At 33.5% G+C, this 21,931-nt stretch overlaps 2 protein-coding genes and 1 long non-coding RNA gene across 3 annotated transcripts in view; all 3 read right to left on the bottom strand.

Annotated features, from left to right (window-relative positions):
• The window catches only part of LOC108905813 (laminin subunit gamma-1-like), a 113,241-nt gene extending 102,500 nt beyond the window's left edge, over nucleotides 1–10,741 (bottom strand). Inside the window, exon 1 of the mRNA XM_018708840.2 lies at nucleotides 10,508–10,741. Within this exon, the coding sequence (XP_018564356.1) occupies nucleotides 10,508–10,639 (132 nt within the window). The 5' untranslated portion in view covers nucleotides 10,640–10,741. The remainder of the gene's footprint in view (nucleotides 1–10,507) is intronic.
• Nucleotides 10,742–13,071: 2,330 nt separating this feature from the next.
• Nucleotides 13,072–14,329, bottom strand: LOC111691434. Its single transcript, XR_002762946.1, has 3 exons — nucleotides 13,706–14,329; nucleotides 13,522–13,602; nucleotides 13,072–13,205 (listed from the first exon to the last, which is right to left on the bottom strand). It is a non-coding gene; the product is annotated as an uncharacterized LOC111691434 (long non-coding RNA).
• Nucleotides 14,330–17,715: 3,386 nt separating this feature from the next.
• LOC111691431 lies at nucleotides 17,716–18,342 on the bottom strand (the record flags this gene model as incomplete). The annotated part of the gene is made up of 1 exon (XM_023454243.1): nucleotides 17,716–18,342. A coding segment is annotated over exon 1 (627 nt), but the record flags the coding sequence as incomplete, so codon positions are not given.
• Between the last annotated feature and the right edge of the window lie 3,589 nt (nucleotides 18,343–21,931).

Below are 21,931 nucleotides of genomic sequence, written 5' to 3'. Positions count from 1 at the left end.
CCTGTATATTATTGCATTTTTGGAAAGAGCATCTATTTTATGTTGAAAACATATAGCACACGGCATAGGATTGACTTAGGATTGACCGTTTCCGAGATATGTTGATTTTTAAGCAAAAATTGACACATGCAAACTGTCAGCAAAATTTAGTTTCCCCGGAAACATAGATTTATTTTTTATGCAAATTGGACATTTTGTAGAGGAAGACCTAATTTATCGAATTTGACATGAATATTTTCCAGTTTTTATATAAATATTTCGGAAATGGTCAATCCAAAGTAAAGAGTGTGCTATATGTTTTCAACTTAAAAATAGATGCTCTTTCCAAAAACGCAATAATATACAGGGGGTTCCATTTAAAATAAGAAAGTTGGTATCGACTTCCGGTATAACCGGAAGTACGATGAAATTGAAAATATTTTAGTTTGGTAGGCCCCACGGTCCGTATTACACCATCACAATTTCAAAAAAAAATATTCGAGCAGTTTCCCAGATATCCATCGATGGAGTTCGTGGTGGAACACCCTGTATATTGTACTTTGGGAAAAACAATAGTAGGCTACCGTTGACTAAAGTTGTCAGTATTTCCACTAATTGTCATTAATAAATGAGTTTCGTTGATTTTAACTAAGTACAGTGACTCTATACAAGACAGTGACGACAATAGAGAGTATCATTTTTAATTGGTCCACGTGATTTTAGCTGCCATGTTGCATCCAGTGTCAAATTCATCTGTGATGTGTCATGTGTCAGGAGCATTCTTGGTGTTATTCAATATTTGTATTGTTTTATTTTAATTTTGGTGATTATTAGTGATACTATATTGGGTATTCTGTGCTAAGGGATAGTTATAATGTTTGCAGAAGCTTCTATAAGGACGACGACCGTGAATTTCTTTCAAGTTTTTTGGACACCATAACACAAAATATAACACCTACTTATGAGGAAGTTAAGGTTCGTGCTAACATAGAAGATCCAAAATTTAATCTTAGTTTTAATGAATTAAATTCTCTTTATAATGTGTGTGGATATATTGCTCAAAGTATCGTTAAAACATCAACAACTTGTAGAAACTGTGTACACGCTGTTAGTTCTAAAACGCCGATTTGTAAAACATTTTCAAAATTTAGCGTACTTAGGAGATTTAGAGAACATTCACTCTTTTTGCAATGAAGCGGTATTTTGTTTCTTCTTGCAGATGGAAAGTGTTTTACAACATGTTTTGCGACTGTATCTTGACAGAACATAAATTTAAAAGAGTTTTTCTTAAAAGAAATGTCTGGTTTAAATTTAGATCTACCAAATTGTCATCAGATCAAAAAATAATATTGTTAAAAGATTTATTATGTTCCGATTAAACATAGCTTCCAAAAAATGCCAAAAAGCATAAAAAAGCTTGCAAGTAAAAGTGTTGCTGGACATTTATTGTAACAAATACTATCACTAGTATTAAGTATTTATTTTTGTAATATAAACTCAATAAATTTCATTGTGTAATGTAGGTAAGCTTAATTTTACTTACCTAGAAAATAAAAACTAATAGTTGCTACTATTATATATTTATCCTCCCCTATTGCACAAGTAGATTCTACATTCATTCATTATTTAAAATCACTTTCCAAGGAAGTTATCTGCTAAAATCTGTGCGTAAAATTTATAAGAAAAATACTCTTGTCCTTAATTTATTTTTTATAAAAGTTACTTTTAATTTGACATTGGATGCAACATGGCGGATGGGCGGGGTTTAGTCGCTATTGTCGCCACTGTCTTGTATAGAGCCACTGTAATTTTAACTATTCAAAAATGAACAATAGATACAGTCTTGACGAACAAATTGATATGTGATTCATTGGATGGTTTTGTGAAGGAAACTAACAGGAAAGCATGCGCGTGTATTATGAAAGATATCCGAATCGTCCAATCTCAAAACATCAAACTTTGAGGAACATTGAAGGGCGTCTTCAAAGAACAGATCAGTTTAAAGTTAACAGAAGTAACACCGGACGTCCTCCTCAGTCTCATTGCGGAAGTAGAAATTCTGGAAATTATGGTAACCAGCGTCATATTAATACAGAGGTGGACTATAATTTCCAAAACTACAGTCAACAACTAATTCATCCTTTTCATGTTCACCCAGTTCAACAACTTCAAGCTCTTAATACTTCAAATCTCAGAAATTATTCGCCAGTACAGAGCTGGAGGTATAAGCTTCCAGAAGAAACATCTTTTTACGTACAAACCGGATTATAAGAAATTGGAGACAGTAGATGCATGTTTACGCAGATGAAAATCCCCGTATCGTTATGGAAAGAATTTTCATTGTGAATTTGATATAAACGTGCCGATTAGTTTAATCAGTAACTTTCCTTGCTTGGTCCTATTAGATTACCAAATCATTTCTATGGTAACAGTTATTTAGATTTTCTACAAATTATTCTTCTGGGATTGTTTGACGATCTACTAGTTAATTTAAGTAATCACATGTATTTTATGAATGACGGGGCACCACTGCACTTAAGTCTCATTATAAGAGCATTTAAATGATTAGTACTCAGGAAAATATATAGACAGTAGACACTATGCTTTAATCCACTGACCACCACGTTCACCTGACTTAAATCCCTATGATTTTTTTTATTTCGGGGACTTTAAAACTGAAACTGTACACTGTGGAATATGATTGAAGATGCTGTTCATAATTTACAGAATTAAGGAATACTGAGAAGAGTGCATTCCGTAAAATTAATTTATTTATTACAAAAACGATTGCCGTATGGAACATTTCTTATGAAAGAACAGTCTATTCCAAGTTATTTTTTCTATTACACAGACACACAAAAAAGTCCGAACTCAAGAGAGCCACATATCATTTCCGAAGGAATTCGATGCGCTGAACACGATTTTGTAGTCAAAATTCATGACTTGCCGATGAATTTCGGAGAAAGGTAAAATTTTTGGGTGAAAACGTCCAAATATAGATTAAAACTGATTTTTTCCTAAATTAGGTTTCTTGGGTTTGGATTTTTTTGTGTGGCTGATTTATCAAAGAAATTCCTTTTGAAGTGGTAATTGTTTCAAGTTTGAAACAAACATGTATTTGTATGAAGACACTCCGTCAAAGTTGCCCGACAATATTGTTCGTCGACATGTATCTGCAAGGCCATAAATCATATTTAGGCCAATCAATAGAGCATTAAATGATTTTGTGACAAAAGTACCTACTAGTAGTAAACGGACTGTGCCATCACTTAAAAGACATTCTGTAGATATATGCTTATATGTTTCCTACTCTAATTTAGCATTTATTAATTTTTTATAAACATTTTTATGCAAGAAAACGCATTTTTTTAGTTTTTTGCTTATAAAGCCTAAACTAACGAACCAATCTGAATGCTAGAGACAATTTGTAAAGAACCGAAATACGAATAAAACGAGAGGTCGATCGATCCGATCGAATAATTAGAAACGAAGAAAACCGGGAAAAATCGGAAAATTTAGCGTTATTTTAAAATTCATTACTCTGCCATTTTTTAAGTTGTAGAGCTGACCCGATGCACAAAAGTAGTGAGTTATATGTACTTTATGCATGCTGTCGGACCATTAGTTTTTTCACAATTGCAATTTGGATTTTTTGGTGCATTATTTTGCTAAGTTTCTGGATGCCTTGGAGGTGGTCCGATATTAATTTTTCAGCCGGATTTAAAAGTAGAAGTATAGTACTACAAAATCTATATTCTAATTTTCCGATAAAATGATACGAAATAAGTGAAAAATTCCTCCAAACTTGCTCAAAAACGGCAGAGCGCACGTACGCGGTCAAGTAATGGGGGAAGGTCGGGAGATGAGGGACAATGGATAGATAGGTATAGTTGTTACGATGTCAATTGGAACCTGTAAATTTTAAAGCACCGTATGCACTTCTCCTGAAATTTCTTCTTATGTTTTGGCCATGGTGTGTCTCGTAATTTATACTCGAATAGCAATTCGGCAAGTCCGGTATTGGTAAACTAGTCTGCCTGATGTATAAACTAGTCCGTCTGGTGTAGAATTGATGGCGGCGCGCTGGTCGTCAAAGCAAACCTGTATTGGTCCACTAGGTCGTAAATCATTTTTTGTATGGTACATGGGTTCACTTACTTATTTATTGGTTGTTATTAAAATAAATGTTATATGTAATTATCAAGTAATTTAGAGTGCTCTGGAGACTCTTTAAAGCGGAAGATAACGAAATAACTCGGGAAAATCCCCAAATAGTGGAACCGGTCGAAAGTTTCGAAACAAACTTATAGTTTAAAAACAAAGATTTACACGTAAAAAGTCAACGTATTATATTAAATACTTATATGTATATGAATGTATGAAAATTGAAAATAGTGATCAATGAACAATGTGATAAAAAAGTTAGGAAACGTATTAACGCATTATAGATCAGGCAAGTTAGACAATAAATCAGCAATTTTTTTCTGATGAACCGATCGAGTTGCGGTTTTCGACATTGTCTTCGCGGAAAAATATCAGGAAAAAAGTCTATATATTACACTTTGGGGCTGGATCGAAACTGCATTGCGGGTGCATAAAGTGCATCTTGGAGTGCATCAATTTTTCCGAATTTTCTAAAAATGGTAAAAATTGACTAAAAGTTGTAGAAATTAGGTTTTCGGGGTCGGAGATTCCGAATTTGACCCTGAAAAATATGCCCGTAGGCCCTGGGGCTCTCCAGTGGGGCAAGGGGGAGCCTTCTGTAAAACATCGAATAGCGGAGTAATTGCCTTCTAAATCCCCACTCGGGGGTTTTTGGGGTCAGGAATTTTGATTCTGACAGTGAAACGTATGTCCAACGCCCCTGGGCCCCCCCAGGGGGCAAGAGGGACCTTCTGTAAAACACCGAATAGCTGAGTAATTGCCTTCTAAATTTCCACTCGGGTGTTTTTGAGGTCGGGGATTTCAATTCTGATACCGATAAGTATGCCCGACGCCCCTGGAGCCCCCAGTGGGGGTAAGGGGGGCTTCTGTAAACCATCGAATAGCTGAGTAATTGCCTTCTAAATTTCCACTCGGGGTTTTTGGGGTCGGGAATTCCGATTCTGACACTAAAAAGTATGCACGACACCCGTAGGGTGGGCTTTCTGGAAAACATCGAAAGGCAGATTTTTGCAATAAAACTGTTCCATCCGCTTACCAACCATGATCTTGTAGGCTTATCTTTACATTGTAACACACGCAAATTTACAGAGATTAGACAAGAAGGGTAAGAAAAACTAACAGGAAATTAATGAGTCGAAAAGAATCCACTTTATTCTGAGAACCAATTTTCTTTTTATTTGTAAAGCAATTAGTGAGACAACTACTATCATATGTTTATCTAACACTTTCACTATCAATCACAACTTTCATCATCAGTGTCTCCATCACTACCATCTATATTACATTTTCGACTATTTCAGGAATGGAACAGTTGCGCATGTAATTCCATGCTTCCTGCACCCACAAGATCTGCGTTGTCGATAATCGGATTTTGTCGGGAATTGTTATGCATTATCCGCAGTCGCACGGGCCCAAGAGATTCTTTTGAAAATCCATGATCCATGAAATATTCTTCGGTTTTAAGGAATATTTCTTTGATTTAACGAAATGTGTCTCTTGGGAACGGATTGTCCAGGATTTCTCCAATTCTACGACAATTTTTCTCAGTGTTAGACAAGCTAATATTAATGGATATTTTCCAGTGTCAGATTCGGAATCCCCGACCCCGAAAACCCCCGAGTAGAAATTTAGAAGTCAATTACTCAGCTATTCGATGTTTTACAGAAGACGCCCCGCTTGCCTCCCTGGGGGCCCCAGGGCCGTTGGGTATATTTTTCAGGGTCAAAAAACCCGTGCACACAAATTTCTACAATTTTAGTCAATTTTTACCATTTTTAGAAAATTTAGAAAAATTGATGCACTCCAAGATGCACTTTATGCACCCGCAATGCAGTTTCGATCCAGCCCCAAAGTGTAATATATAGTCTTTTTTCCTGATGTTTTTTCGAAGACAATGCCGAAAACCGCAACTCGATCGGTTCATCAGAAAAAAATTGCCGTATTCTGGGTGATTTTGGTCTAACTTGCCTGGACTATTAACTAAGATATCAAAAACGACGATTTATGGCGTAATTAAAGAAGGATTGATCACGGTACAAAGATGAAAGGGAAAAATACAAAATTAAAGAAAATTGACAATTTTATCAGATGTAACGCGGCGCACAATTTATATGTATAAAGAAAATAAAGTTCCTACTGATTCTACTAAATGATACTAAACATGATTCGATATAAATTAAGCGATTATCCTGATTATAATTATAAATCTTTTACATGCTTTATTACAATGTGATTTTAAACATAAGAAACTTGACAATCTATGGTAATTACATGGTAACATAGCTCGGAATATAGTATATCTAGACGAGACAGGGCTAAATTTTTCTGGACGTCTATGGATTCCGTAGAATTTATGAATTAAATGTTTTTATGCGGTTCCAATTGAGATCGTAACAACTATATACAATTTTGAATATTGTTAGTTATAGTTTAATATTATTGTAAGTGGTAACACATAATAAATAATACCAATACATGGAATCAGAATCATGTGATTCCTGTGAACCTGTGAACACACCTTCTAAGAGAGGTTCTAAGAGAGGGTTGACCATATTAATTATGTCATGACAGAGGTGCTTATCTACTCTAAATAACTGCAAAAATTTTCTATCAGATACAGATACTTGAAATGCATTTGTCTGGGGCGAAACATCTCTTCTAATAGCCAATTCTGCCACCGCTTCCTCAACATCCTCGTTAATAATGTCATTCCACAGCATTAAATTTAAGTTTTCCATGTTTATTTTAGATTTATGTAATTAAAATGTTCAACTCATTTGACATTTTAGGTACTTCAAAAATAAACAAAAACAGACAATTTAAGGTTAGATTTGCTATTTCCCTCAGTCTCTACTAGGAGAACTTTAAGTTCTCTTGGGAGTAGCTCCCTCCCTAAATATTTTTTCAAGAATACCCTGTTGTGCATTTTTAAGAGAACCACGCCCACTTCCCTCACAAGTTCTACTCCCTGAAATTCAAGAATAGACCACCTGGGAACATTCTTGTTTTGTTCCCGCATTTTTTGACATTTACGCGAAATCTTGACATCTACGTTAATTTGAAAATTTTCTTACAAAATGTACATTTCTCTTCCAAAGAATACATATTTAGGTGTCCTTGTTAAGGAAATTTTATTATATTTTGTATATATCACCACTTATTACTAAAAATTATACTATAATTAACAATATTCAAAATTTTTCACCTATTTCGCATCATTTTATAGGAAAGTTGGAATATACGGTTTGTAGTATTTTACTTCTATTGCGTTTTTTGCATAAAAATGTTTATAGAATATGAATTAATGGTAAATTGGAGTAGGAAACATATAAGCATATACAGGGTGTTCAAAAAGTTTGGAGTCCCCCCCTCTATCTCAGAAAATACTGCTCAAAGAAAAAAAATGATTAGGACAAAAGTTGTAGGGTTTTGAGTAAGCAATCCAACGGTGACCTTCACCATGACCTTGAAGGTCATTTAGAGGTCAAGTTGAAAATTTTAAAGGGCACCGTATATTTTTGACCCTAACATCTCGGTAATTTTTCCATTGATGAGAACCTTTCGAGACAGGCTGTTGGAAATACTGTGACTATTTCCGGGGTCAAAAATATACGGTTCCATTTAAAATTTTCAGGTTGACCTCTAAGTGACCTTGAAGGTCATGGTCAAGGTCACATTCGAACGTAAAATTTTCCGCTCTTAGCATTTCCGGAGTCAAAAGTATACGTTTCCATTTAAAATTTTCAACTTGACCTCTAAATGACATTCAAGGTCATGGTCAAGGTCACCGTTGGATTGCTCACTGAAAACCCTACAACTTTTGTCCTAATCATTTTTTTGTTTGAGCAGTATTTTCTGAGATAGAGGGGGTTCCAAACTTTTTGAACACCCTGTATGTACAAACTGTCTTTTACATGATGGCACAATCCGTTTACTACTTTGTCACAAACAAGACCTCTATTAATTGGCCTAATTGGCCATTTCAGCATTTGAATATGCATAAGCCACTATGAAAACTTAATCTTTTTAAAAAATAAGCTTAATTTGACAATACACAATATTACATAAAATGACGGCTTCCTATTATTATTGTTTTGCGTGGCCTCCCTAAGATATGTTTAAGTAATTTAAGTAACTGTAAAAATGCACTTGATCAAACAATCAATTTTGTTATTAATCGGTTTGGAATACAAAATAGTGTAAAGAAAAAAAAGTGAACATAATAACGAGCGTTCAAATAAAAACGTGGTCAAGTTGGTTCTGAAAATTTGGACGTAGGGCGTAGCGTATAGCAAATGAACTTAAACGTCAACTGTCAAAGCGCTAAATCGCCGCTATCAATTTGAATATTTTCGTTTTAAAAAGCGTTTAAAATGGTGTTTTCTCAAGAACAAAAAGTGTTTATCATAGAGTCCTACTTTAGAAATGGACGCAAGATTGATGGAATATGGAAGTATTCTATTGAGGAATGTTTCATAGAATTTCAAAATCAATTTCCCGGCGTTGTTGAGTACAAAATTTTTCAAAGTGCAGTTCAGCGTTGTGTTAATGTTTTTCGTGAAACGGGCAGTGTAACAAGAAAAGAAGGAAGCGGCCGACCTAAAAAGCGGACTGAAGAATTAAAAGAAAATGTCCAACAAATAATGGAAAATGCGCCAAGAACTTCTGTACGTGTTTTATCACAAATGGTGGGAGTATCAGTCGGTACCTGCCACACAGTGTTAAAAAAAGATTTGCGTTTGTTCTCCTATCGTTTAACTTGTCAGCAAGAACTTCATGAAGTTGATTTTCCGCGACGGGCTGTATTTTGTGAATGGTTTTTAAACAACTACGGTGAACTTCATAATATCACCTTTTTTTCTGATGAAGCCTGGTTTCATTTAAGTGGTTACGTAAACTCACAGAATATGAGAATGTGGTCTTCTGAAAAACCAGATAACTTTTTTGTCGAGGGCCCTCTACACGCTCAAAAAATTGGAGTTTGGTGTGCTCTCAATCGAAGGAGGATTTATGGACCTATTTTTTTTAATGGTACTCTTACTGCGCAAAGGTATAGAGAAGAAATTATCGCTCCTTTTGTTAACCAGCTGGAAGAAAACGAAATTACAAACTTTTACTTTCAACAAGATGGCGCAAGGGCACATACGGCAGGCGAGACGATGAATATGTTGAGGGAAGTTTTCCAAAATCGACTAATAAGTCTCAATGCTGAACATGAATTTCCACCGAGGTCATGTGATATTACGCCGTGTGATTTCTTTTTGTGGCCTTACCTTAAAAACACTATTTTTGAACTGCCTATTCCTGATTTAAACCATCTGCAGGCTCGACTTATAGACAAGATTCGTGAAATTAACAATACCCCGAGCATCTTAGAAAATGTCTTTAATTCTTTGAGGAACAGGTGTGAAAAGTGCTTGGAACAAGGAGGGGGACACTTTCAGCAGCTGCTTTAATTTATTGTTATAACAAGGAGGGGGACACTTTCCGCAGCTCCTTTAATTGTTTGTTATTGTTATCACGATTATTCTTTAAAATAAAGTTATATAGTCATTAACGTTATTGAAACTGACAGCTGCTATACAGCTCATTGAATAATGAGGTTAAGTTGGTCGCTATAAGCTACTCCCTACGTCCAATGTGTCAGAGCCAACTTCGACCACGTTTTTATTTGAACGCTCGTTACAATGGCGCATATAATGACCTAATTTATTTGTAATATTATACAGCGTGATATATTTTTTTGGTAAAAAATTATCGATAATACCCACACCTTCACCACTGGAATGTTTCTAAAGCTAGTAATTTTTTGTGTCATACCTACTATTCTACTAAATATGTACACTGAATTTGGTTAAATTATCTCAAGCGATTTAGAAATTAAAAATTAAAATCTGATTTTTTTTTTAATTTTTGAGACGCTGTAGGTGGATAATGGCTGTCCTAAGACCCCACATTTATATGGCAATAAACACTTATTTTTGGCCACAGAATAAACCTGTTTGACCTTTACTTAAGAAACACCCTGTATAACAGCATTCGTGGTCAATGTGTATTTTCGTGTCTCCAATTTATAAATAACTTCTGAATTACTGTATGTACATAAATATATCAAATATTGTAAGTAAATTATTAGGACCGCTCGACTCCTCGCACATGCATATGATATACCCGCGAAAGAATTTATTAACATAATCTAATACTGCAAAGATTAATCGAATAAAGGTCATAAGCGCCGAGATATAACTTATAAATTAATTTCCAGTTTAAGGCAAGCAAAGTTTATATTTATAGACATATCATGATCGCGGGTTCACTGATCTAGCAGGCTCTCTAAACGTTCATACCGTTTCAAATAAATTACCTGTGGTCTGTTAAAATCGTCATAACATCTCGTCCAATTTTTTCCTATGACTGGCGTTTGTCCAATCTCTTCTGCAATTCCGTAACGCAAACAATTAACCAAAAAAAATATCACACGCACTTTTACACGCATTTTATTCCTAATACTAAACAACAAACCGGTAGATACAGATAATAATTATAGTGTCTTTTAAATACTATTTGCCCGAGGGGGGGTTACATTTTTTTTTTTTTAGTAAAATGTGGTTAGCTGAACACTACCGTGTAGAAGCACGCGAGTGCGTAGAGGCACTTTTAACAAAGTTCACTTACACATGCACGCCTGTTCTCACGCACCATCAACTCAGCCGGTCTTCTTGTGTCTCAAGTTAAACGCGAGTATTATACAGACGCCGCGCTGTAAAATTCAGATGTTTTGTGAACCAGATGATGGAATCGATGCACTTGCACAGATAGCCAAACGGTACACTGCATCAGACAATTCATTTGAGTTTATGATTTATTATATTACACAAGCAACTGCTTAGAATACTTAAAGCAAAGAAAATTGTAGTCTAAGTAACATGACTGGGATCTCTGATAACGTAATTGATTTTTTTTTAAAGTTTTCCAAATATTTTTATAGCGACAGAAATACATATATTGAAAGCATTTTTCAACTTTCAGATCTAGATATGTATTCTTTTAAAACAATGCAAAATTGGCATTTCTAATTTTTAATACGCAACAAATTATTTTCATTGAAAGTTACGCTTTTTAATAATAGCCTTTATATCTTTATTTTCTAAACATAAAAACCAGAAAGTTAAGATAGAGTAGCATTTATTACCAATGCATTGTAATGCATTGTAAATAATTCATTGTCGAATTTTAAAATATTACATAACAATATTAGGAGTCTTAGTAAAAATATAGATGAAATGAAAATACTATTACAAAATTTAGATTTAGATTTTGACTGTTTGATTTTTACCGAAACATGGATATTGGATAATCCGGAATTGTACAGTATAGATGGTTATAACATGCTATATAATCACGGACTGGTAAATCAGAATGATGGTGTCGTACTTTATATAAAAACAAATTTGCTATTTGAGTATAAAGTAGATGATATCGATAATATTAAGGTCCTAAACGTAAAAATTAAATATAACTCGCAAAACACCGTCCGGATTCTGGCATTATATAGGTCACCAGCTGATAATCCTTATATTTTTAATGCCAATCTTCAGAGATACTTCCAAAATTTCGAGTTTACAAATGAGCATTATCTTTTTGTAGGGGATATAAATATAAATTTATTATCATCCATGACAGATTATGTCGTAGAATATTGTAATATAATGAGTGAATCCGGTTTTACATCGACTATAAACGAACCCACAAGAATAACAAATAACTCAAAATCATGCATTGATCATATTTTTATTAAGTCAAAAAATAATAGTTTATTAGAATATATTCTCCCCATAGTTTTACAAAGTAATATCACAGATCACTGTACAACCATATTACAGATAATACTAAATAATCCTAAAATCACAATGCAACAAAAACTTAAATATACTCAAAATATAGATACTAATAAATTTTATTCATTGTTGGAAAACACTTCCTGGGAGGCTGTCTATGCCTCAGAAAATGTGGAAACTGCAACAAATGTATTTATTAAAATCATAACAGAATCACTTGAAAGCTGCACAGTCACTAAATTATTAAAAAGAAAATTTCATAAAAAAAATAACTGGATTACAAATTCAATAATAAAATCTGTAAGTAAAAAAAATAAAATGTTTCGTGTTTTGCAAAAAAATCCTAATAATTTAGAGTTATTACTAGAATATAAAAATTATAAAAACAAATTAACAAATATAATAAAAGCGGCAAAAAGAAATTATTACAATGATCTAATTAATAGAAATAAATTTGATTCAAAAAAATTGTGGAAAGTAGTTCAAAATATTACCGGATCTTATTCAAAACCAAAAGTTATAAGTAGTTTACAATCTGGTAATACCATTATAACAAATTCTAAAGATATGGCTGATGAATTTAATTTAACCTTTGCAAATATAGGAAAATCGTTAGCTCAAAAAATAAAACCAAAACTTAATCAAAATGTTACATTTACAAAAAAAAACTCTTTATCATCATTAGTGCTGCTACCTACAGATAACCAGGAACTAAAAAACGTAATATTACAATTAAAAGATAACAAATCACCTGGAAATGATAATTTAAGTTCAGAAATAATAAAATCTGTTGCCATGTTTTTAATTGAACCATTAGTTTACATTATAAATAACTGTATGACATCTAGTATTTGGCCTTCTGCATTTAAAGATTCTATCATTATTCCCATTTTCAAGAAGGGTGATAATACACAAGCATATAATTATAGACCGATTTCTCTAGTAACAAACTTTAACAAAATTTTTGAAAAAATTATTAAAAATAGAATAGTATCATTTTTAAATAGAAATAAACTCCTAGCTCAGGAACAGTATGGCTTTAAGGAAAACACATCGACACAAGATGCAATCATTACACTTATAAACAAAGTTTCCCTAGCACTTGATAAGGGTTTGCCTTGCTTATGCACGTTCATTGATTTAACCAAAGCCTTTGATACTGTCAGCCATTCTCTACTTTTGCAGTCATTAGAAAATATAGGAGTCAGAGGAGAGTGCCTTAAACTAATGGAAAGTTATTTAAAAAATAGGAAACAATGCGTGAGAGTGGGTGATGTTTGCAGTGAGAAATTAACCGTTGAATATGGCGTACCGCAAGGTACTGTATTGGGGCCAATATTATTCTTAATATATATAAATGATCTATTCACTTTGCCAGTTAAAGGCTTTATTATAGGATTTGCGGATGATACAGCCGTTTTTCATTGGGCTGAAACATGGGATCAATTGAAGGAAGTTGCACAAAGAGATCTGTCATATATTAATGACTGGCTTAACTATAAACTGTTAACAATTAATCTGGAAAAAACTAGTTACTTACCTTTTACATGTAATAAATCAACAATTCCATCCTTTGATTGCTTGAATATAGAAATCAACAGAAACATTTTTACGATTCTTCCTGAAACAAAAGTCAAATATTTAGGTGTATTATTAGATTGTCATTTACGTTGGGATAATCATATAAATTATATTATAAAAAAACTTCAGTCAATAATACATACCTTTAAGTATCTCGGTAGTTTGTTATCCATGCAGTATTTGAAGACCATCTATTACTCCTTAGTGGAAAGCCATATAAATTATGCTATATTAGCCTGGGGCTCTGCTGTTAAGAGTCATATTGAACCTCTTCAAATACTGCAAAAAAGATTTCTAAAGATAATATTTAAGAAGGAACAAACTTACTCTACTAGCGAATTATTTAGTGAAGCCAAAATGCTCGATATAAGGCAACTATACTATTATAATTGTATCTCTAGATATCATTTAGTAGAGGACAAATGCGAATTAATCACACATCACTATGAAACAAGGAAAATAAATAAATACTTACCTCCTTTGATGCAAAAAAATATAGGTCAAAGATCCAATATGTATTTGGCTCCAAAATTATATAATACGATACCTGATTATTTAAAAATTCATAATGCGTCATTTTCTTCATTCAAGAAAAAACTTAAAATATATATATTGGAAACACCTAGAGAAGTGTTGTATGAATATTTTCATTAGGTTCCAGCAGACTAGTGCACCTAGTTCGTTGATGTAGTTTGTGTATTTTTTTAGTGTACTGTATTTTTATGCAACTGTTGGTTTATATGTAATATATGTATGTTTATTGTGAATATGCACTGAAATTTCATTGTAAGTACTGTATTCCTTTCCTTTTATTGTGTTTATCTTGAAACAAGTGTTAAACACTTATCGAGTATATATTTATTCACTTTTTATGTATATGTATGTATATATGTGTATATATGTACATTATTGTATTGTTGATATTATTTGAATAATTATTATTATTATTATTATTATTATTATTATTATTATTATTATTGTGTAATTGTGATTCAAAATTATTTATTTCGCAATTTCGCGACAAAACGTCTGAATCTGGTTCGGGTTGAGGCAGTACACTATCGGGGGTCATGACGGCTTGCAAAACATGTAATAAAATTTCCAGGGTGGTATTTAAAAAAATGAAGTTGATGATGGTCCTGGAGAGACGAAACGTTACATATAAAAATTAATTAAGTCATTCTATAGAGGGCAAAAAGTTGCCATGAGAAAGTTTTCTTCTTTTTTCAATATTAACTCAAAGAAGACTGAAATCCAAATTTTTTTTTCAAATATTTCGAAAACTGTTGTCTTGATTTTTTAGAGGCATAATATTGGTCCCCTGATTATGCAACTTTGCCCCCATTTAAACTAGTTCGTATCTCTTACCGTCTCCGAGTACTGAGAATCGAATTTATAACAGCCTGTATATACAGGGTGCAATTTTAAGTTAGTCAAATAAATAGCCGAGTTATTATTAGTTTTTTTTAATTCTTGTTTATGGTGCCCAACGGGCCACCCGGAAGTAGCGTGGTAAGTTTTACCAGCGCACTATCAGTGTTGCCAGTTGATACTTATTTAAAAAAAACTGTTAGAGAGCGACAAAGGAAAATAATTTATTAAAACAGTTTGCTTGCTTTTGTATGGCCTAACGAGTCAACATATTTTTTTGATACCAATGTGGACGAAGAGTGGATCATTAAAAAACGTTCTACTGCTTTTAAAAATATAAATTTTCTCACTTGATTTGTTAAATATTAGGTAACTAGTATTGGTGAGTACTGAAACTGTTTTAAAAATATCTATTTTTCGGTTTCACAACTAATCCTCTTAATCAATAGCAATATGGAATGAAAAGAGATACTAATAGTTCCAGCAATACTCATAGTCTGAAGGGGAATACTGAGCAAGCAAAAAGGACCTGTTGGTTGAAGAGAATTCAAGGAGAAAGAACCACATATCACGGCAAATTTGTCGCTGACGATAAATTAACATTTGGTTGTCATCTAAAGAACTTTTTATGAATGGTAAACGGTGACTTTGAGACGCTGCTCAATAAAATAGGGCCAATTATTTAAAAAAGGAGCATCAGTGAAGATGCGCCATCTCTGGATAACATTGTTTGTTACATCAAATAAACAACAAATTTGTAGCTGAGACCTCATCATAAACTTTAGGTATATACTAAAAGAGCCAGTCTCATCTTGTCACGACATACGACATAAACAATCAAACACATAGATATTGATATACAGGGTGTAAGAAGTTTGACTGCCATTACTTCAGCATGAGATAGAGTAATCCTAAATGAATAAAAAAAGTTGTATATTGCAGGGGTGTAAGATTAACAGTTTTCAAAATACAGCGAGTATTATTGTATCGATTTTGTAGTACGAAGATAATGTTGTGCTTAAAATTTAGCTCGAATTTTAGTAATTATGAGTCTCTTAAAACAGGAACTTAACTTTTAATCAAATTATGAATTTGAAAAATATGTTATTAAAGTACCCAAAGATTTGCGTCATCCAAATAATCATACGTATTAAAAATAATTTAGTTTATTTACCAACAAGCAAAATTCTGTAACTTTTAAACGCACAAGTACAAAACATGCTACAGCATATGATCAAAATGCCCATCACCATTTTCGATGCACGCACGACACCTTCGAATCCAATTTTCGTGCATTCGCTGGAAAAAAACTTCAAGAAAAGTGGTACGCAAAAAACATTCAGACACGGTCCAATTCCAGATACCAACTGAACTACATAATGTTGGACAGCTTAGTACCTCGTGTTATCCGCCGCGCCGTTGTCATATTGCTGGATATGGATTTTATCGAATTTTAAATTTATTACAACGTACATATAATTATTTTTTAGAATTAAGCATAAAGAAGTTAAAAAAAGTGATAAACATTGTATTTTATGGTTTTCTGTGCACGCAGTTATGTCAATATTTCTTAATTAATCGAACTTTTTTACAAGTTAGAGATTTTGGTAATTTTTTTCTCGGAAATAGTTGAATTTAGAACCCATGTCATTTAAGATTTTTTTGTTTATTTTAATGTATTCTATCGTGTGTTAAAATTAAGGCAGACAAACTTCTAACACCCTATATAGCAACTTTATTTCTAGAAACTAGTCACCAATGACATGTTGCTCCATGTTACTTTTGTCCGGACATATACAGGGTGATTCATTCATAATGGGACAGAGCTTAAGGGCATGTTGCTGACATCAAAATAGAGCGATTAAGCCAAATATGCCTTATCCGAATGTTGCTCCTTTTCGATCTACAGGGTGTTAAAGTTGAAAAAATATTTTCGATTTTTTAAAATATTATGAGCATCTTTGAATGGATTGTCTTGAAAGTAAGTTTGTACACCTATGTTTTCTGAGGTGGTAATCACGGAAATGGTAACTATTTTGCAATCACATCTAGGATGCGTTAGTTGTAGTGTTCCGTCGGAGTAAACATATGTCAAACTTTTTTGTCCTTCAAAAATTTCCAATAAGAAATTATTAAACTACGTTCAATTCTAAATAAAAAAAGATATACCTGTTAAAAATCGATAAACTTAACCGTTTTCGAAATAAGAACGATTTACTATTTCTTTACAAAATTATTTGTTTGAACGTACGCCTTTAAATAAGATGACTTAATTACGAATTAAGACAAACACAGTAACAACTGAAAATTTTATTATGCTTAAGTCTAATTACAAAAGATTCTCAAAGTGGCGACCATTGTTTTCAATACATTTTTTTATTCTCTCGTTAAAATTTTGTCTGACACTGAATAGACTTCTTTGTTGGTCTCTGATAATGTTAACAGATTCTTGTATTTTTGCCCACAGCTCTTCTCGAGTATGTATAACATCTTTATAAACTAAAGATTTAACGTTACCCCAGAAATAAAAATCTAGGGGATTTAAATCAGGGCTACGCGCAGGCCAAGGCACTTCGCTGCCGCGACCAATCCAACGGTTTCGAAAACTTATATCAAGATATTCTCTTACTGGTCGGGAGTAATGTGCGGGAGCACCATCATGCATAAACCAAAAGGTTTGCCGTAAATTTAAGGGGATATTTTCAAGAACGAGTGGCAAGTCATTTGTTAAAAAATTTAAATAATTTTCCCCATTAAGTGGACGGGGTAACACAAATGGTCCCAAAATGTTATCGGAAAGTATTCCACACCAAATATTTATTGAGAATTCATGCTGAAAATGTTGTTCTCGTGGCAAGTGAGGATTTTCCAGTTCCCAGGAATGGCTATTTCTCCAATTAAATACACCGCGCCGGGTAAATGTAGCTTCGTCCGTAAACAATATTTTATTATAAAATGTAGGGTCAGCATTTTGTTGCCGACGAAGAAACTGTGCGAACCGAAATCTACCAGGAGGATCTTGTGGCATCAACTGTTGAACCGGACGAAAATGGTAAGGATACAATTTTTCTTTGTGGAGTATTCTGAAGACGGAAGGCTGACTTACACCAGTAGCTGATGAAATTCGGCGTGTGCTTGTTTGCGTGTTTTCGGCAATTCGCACTAAAACATCCTCTTCTTGCTCCGCCGCTAATACTTTAGGCCTTCCAACGTCTCGTTTAGGGCGAAATGATCCCGTTTCTCCTAATCTGTCGTACAACGTCTTGAAAAGCTTGTGGTTAGGTTGTCTGTTATTTGGATATAACTCCAAGTACCTCGCTGCTGCATGACGACCACAATAATTTTCTTGGGCATACACACATACCATGTTTCTCATTTCAACAAACGAATAATCATTATGACGCGGCATTTTAATGAAAAAAATCACAAACGAAGAAGAACTAAACTGTCTAGTATTTATAAGTTGCTTAGAATTGACATAAATAATACATGACATTTCATTGACAGCGGCCTACTTCATTTAAGTCATCTTATTTAAAGGCGTACGTTCAAACAAATAATTTTGTAAAGAAATAGTAAATCGTTCTTATTTCGAAAACGGTTAAGTTTATCGATTTTTAACAGGTATATCTTTTTTATTTAGAATTGAACGTAGTTTAATAATTTCTTATTGGAAATTCAGATTTTTGAAGGACAAAAAAGTTTGACATATGTTTACTCCGACGGAACACTACAACTAGCGCATCCTAGATGTGATTGCAAAATAGTTACCATTTCCGTAATTACCACCTCAGAAAACATAGGTGTACAAACTTTCAAGACAATCCGTTCAAAGATGCTCAAGATATTTAAAAAAATCGAAAATATTTTTTCAACTTTAACACCCTGTAGATCGAAAAGAAGCAACATTCGGATAAGGCATATTTGGCTTAATCGCTTTATTTTGAGGTCAGCAACATGCCCTTAAGCTCTGTCCCATTATTAATGAATCACCCTGTATATTATACAGTTTAAAAATAATCATTGCTCTCGTAAATTATTATTCATGTACATCTGGATGATCATTTCTAGTACCTACATTATTCGACTTGAATCTGCAATAAAACAATACCTAGTTAAAAGTTGATTATAAATATGACAAGTAGTGAGTGACGTACTCCTAATTAACTAATCTTTATTATTAGATTTTTATAAATATCGATACTGGCAAATGTTTCTGCATCGTTACAAACTCAAAAACATCAAAGAGTGCCGTTAATATTTAAGGATCTAGTAAGAAATTAAAAAAATACGGGACGATTATATTTCTTAAAATGCTGTTATGTTTCCTGAAGTTTTCAATATGGCTTCTTTTTTGTTGAATTTAAACAGTTCGTTCTATTTCTCATAGGAGATAACAGCTGATTTATTATGTAAAAGAGTACAGTACATATAGTACTTTTTGGTTAGACAAGTCTATCATCACGTTACATTTATAGTTCACTGTTTTAACCATATCTCTCATTAAAGATAAACCGCTTTAACTTTATATGTACCTATTGCATTTGTAAGAAGGTTCTATTTAAATATTATAGTTACCTCAGTTTGCAGTACACAAGTTTTTTCATATATGCAAACACAATTAATTCTTTAATAATATTTAACATTTTGTTGTCTCTCACGGGTATCTATTATGTATGTATGTTAATTTCCATAATTAACACTGATTAATTATACTTGCTATTATTTTTTCTCTTTTCTTTTGGATCTGTTGAACGTTGAGTCACTTCTATAGCTACATTATTATTATAACTGGTCAGGCGTAGTACTGATGCCTCAGGGGGTCTCCATAATTGGTCGTTTGGTGGCCCCTGTCTGGATCAACTTGTCTTCCTCGTTTTATCTTCTTGATACCGATTTAACTGTATATTTTGTACCAGACCTTTTGTCAAGTTTAACATTTCCATTACTACAGCAAAAACATTCGTAATGTAGGTATTGCAGTTATTCATTTCATACCTTTTTAGTCCCACCTATAACTAGTCCTACATGCAATTTAATAATATACAGTGTGTCTCTGGTTAGGTAAAACGACTCTTGTAAGAGTTAAATATTTAAATGTGACTTTCTGGAATTCAGCGCCGCTTGTCTAAGAAATAAAATATTCCATGATCAGTAAATTCCTGTAAGCCTTGGATATCTAGAAATACATAACTGTTTTATCAGTAGTAAAATGTGTATGCAGTATGGAATCTTTCCAGTGATCATTTGCCTAATCCTTGTAAATGAGTTATGGAGCAGTCGAATTATAGGTTGAACGTAAAACAATTATTAGCAGACATTTTATTGCCGGCATATTCGTTGTTGGAAAATGTTTCGTAAACTTAATTTCTCGTAACTTCGACTACCGTAATTAATTTCGACATGTACGCTTGTAAACAACACTGTTTTTTATAATTAGAGGTACCTACTAGATAACAATAAATAAAATATTTACATGCATTTTTCTACGAATTAATTCAGGCGATACATTAGACCCAATTTACTCGAAAACGGTTCATTTTTGAGCCATGAAACAAGAGCACATTTTTTGTTCAGAATCGATTGCAGGTTCAGAAAAACTTAATCAAATTACATAAAACTAGGATATGCAAAAGTTATGAAGACATAACCTTGAGGACAAGCTGGCCTAGGCCGCCCCTGGTGTCAGATAAAAATAAGCACCATGTAGTTTTAATGACCTTTAATAAATTACTTAAATCCCTGAAAGGGTTTTTGAGTTATTGCGGAATTTGTTATTATTTTTTTCTAAACAACACCCTGTAACTCAGTGAGAGTGCATCGCAGAAAAATATTTTATAAGAATTTTAATCTTATTTTATCTGGTGTACCCCCTGGTAAATTTTTGTACGCTGACACTGGGATGGACACCCTGTATTCCGAAGTAAAAATCAATTCAGCTTGATCAAAGTCATTTTGTCCGTGAGCTTCAGTTGCGCATTAAAGGGCCCTAGCCGGCGGGGCCCAGCCAGGACAAAAGGAGGTCCCACAAAGCGCCTACACCGGCCGCATTTGCGGTCGGGGTAGACGACGGATGGGTCCCACCTACGAAGGCTGTCCAGGCCTACACGAGATGAGGCAGGATAAAGAGGGATAATCCCCCTCGATCCCAAATCATTGAGGCCAATTTCTAGCCATGGAATAATGGCGCGAGTTGCGCACTGGCAATGTTACTAGATCAGCACCGGAGCTCATTCTCTGTCTGAACGTCAAATCGTGAACATCGGTATGCATAACATTGCACAGAAGGTATGTGGTATGTACCTTTCTTCGTCTTCTTCTTCTTCTTCTTCTTCGTCTTCTTCTTCTTCCTAGTGGTTGGTCCTAATGGGTCCCATAGCACCGCGGCCTAATTAGGCCTAGTGTGCGTCCTTGCTGACACTTCTCTCAGTTCCTTGGGTATGTACCTTACTTGCCGTTTGTTTTTTTTACTTTAAAATAATCAATACAATCAAATTATCTCGTTTAATATTGGTCGTATCAAAAAATTTCAAGAGAAAAAACCTTTTAAAATTAAATTATCTGTCCAATGATGCTGCACAAGCCATCAAAATAAGGAGTATAAAAAATACAGGATGGAACTAAGAGCGGCTACCCCTACATTACCCCCATGCCGCCAATGAATTTTATTGATATTCACTTCAAAACATGGCTATTTATTAGCATTGGTTGCGTGCCAAATTTTTAAAAAATATCATTTAGGAGAAATTTGTATTTTTAATTTTTTTGTTTCTACTTTCATAGGAGTTCATTTTAGTATCTAGTTCAAACAGTCTATTTTGACCTCTAGTTTCTGCTCTCTAAGGTTGGCTACATATTTTAGAATTACCCTGGATAATATTAACAGTGATACATTACATTTTATTTTTAGTTTATCATAATATTTGTAACAAATTCTTTGCTTATAAACGTATAACTAAAACACATTTTCTTGTAATTTAACATAAATTTTTAGTAAG

The sequence above is a fragment of the Anoplophora glabripennis genome, unplaced genomic scaffold (assembly GCF_000390285.2).
Source record: "Anoplophora glabripennis isolate ALB-LARVAE unplaced genomic scaffold, Agla_2.0 scaffold191, whole genome shotgun sequence".
NCBI classification, from domain to species: Eukaryota; Metazoa; Arthropoda; class Insecta; order Coleoptera; family Cerambycidae; genus Anoplophora; species Anoplophora glabripennis.
The sequence above is the reverse complement of the archived record's forward strand: the minus strand, read 5'-3'. Positions and strand labels throughout refer to the sequence as shown.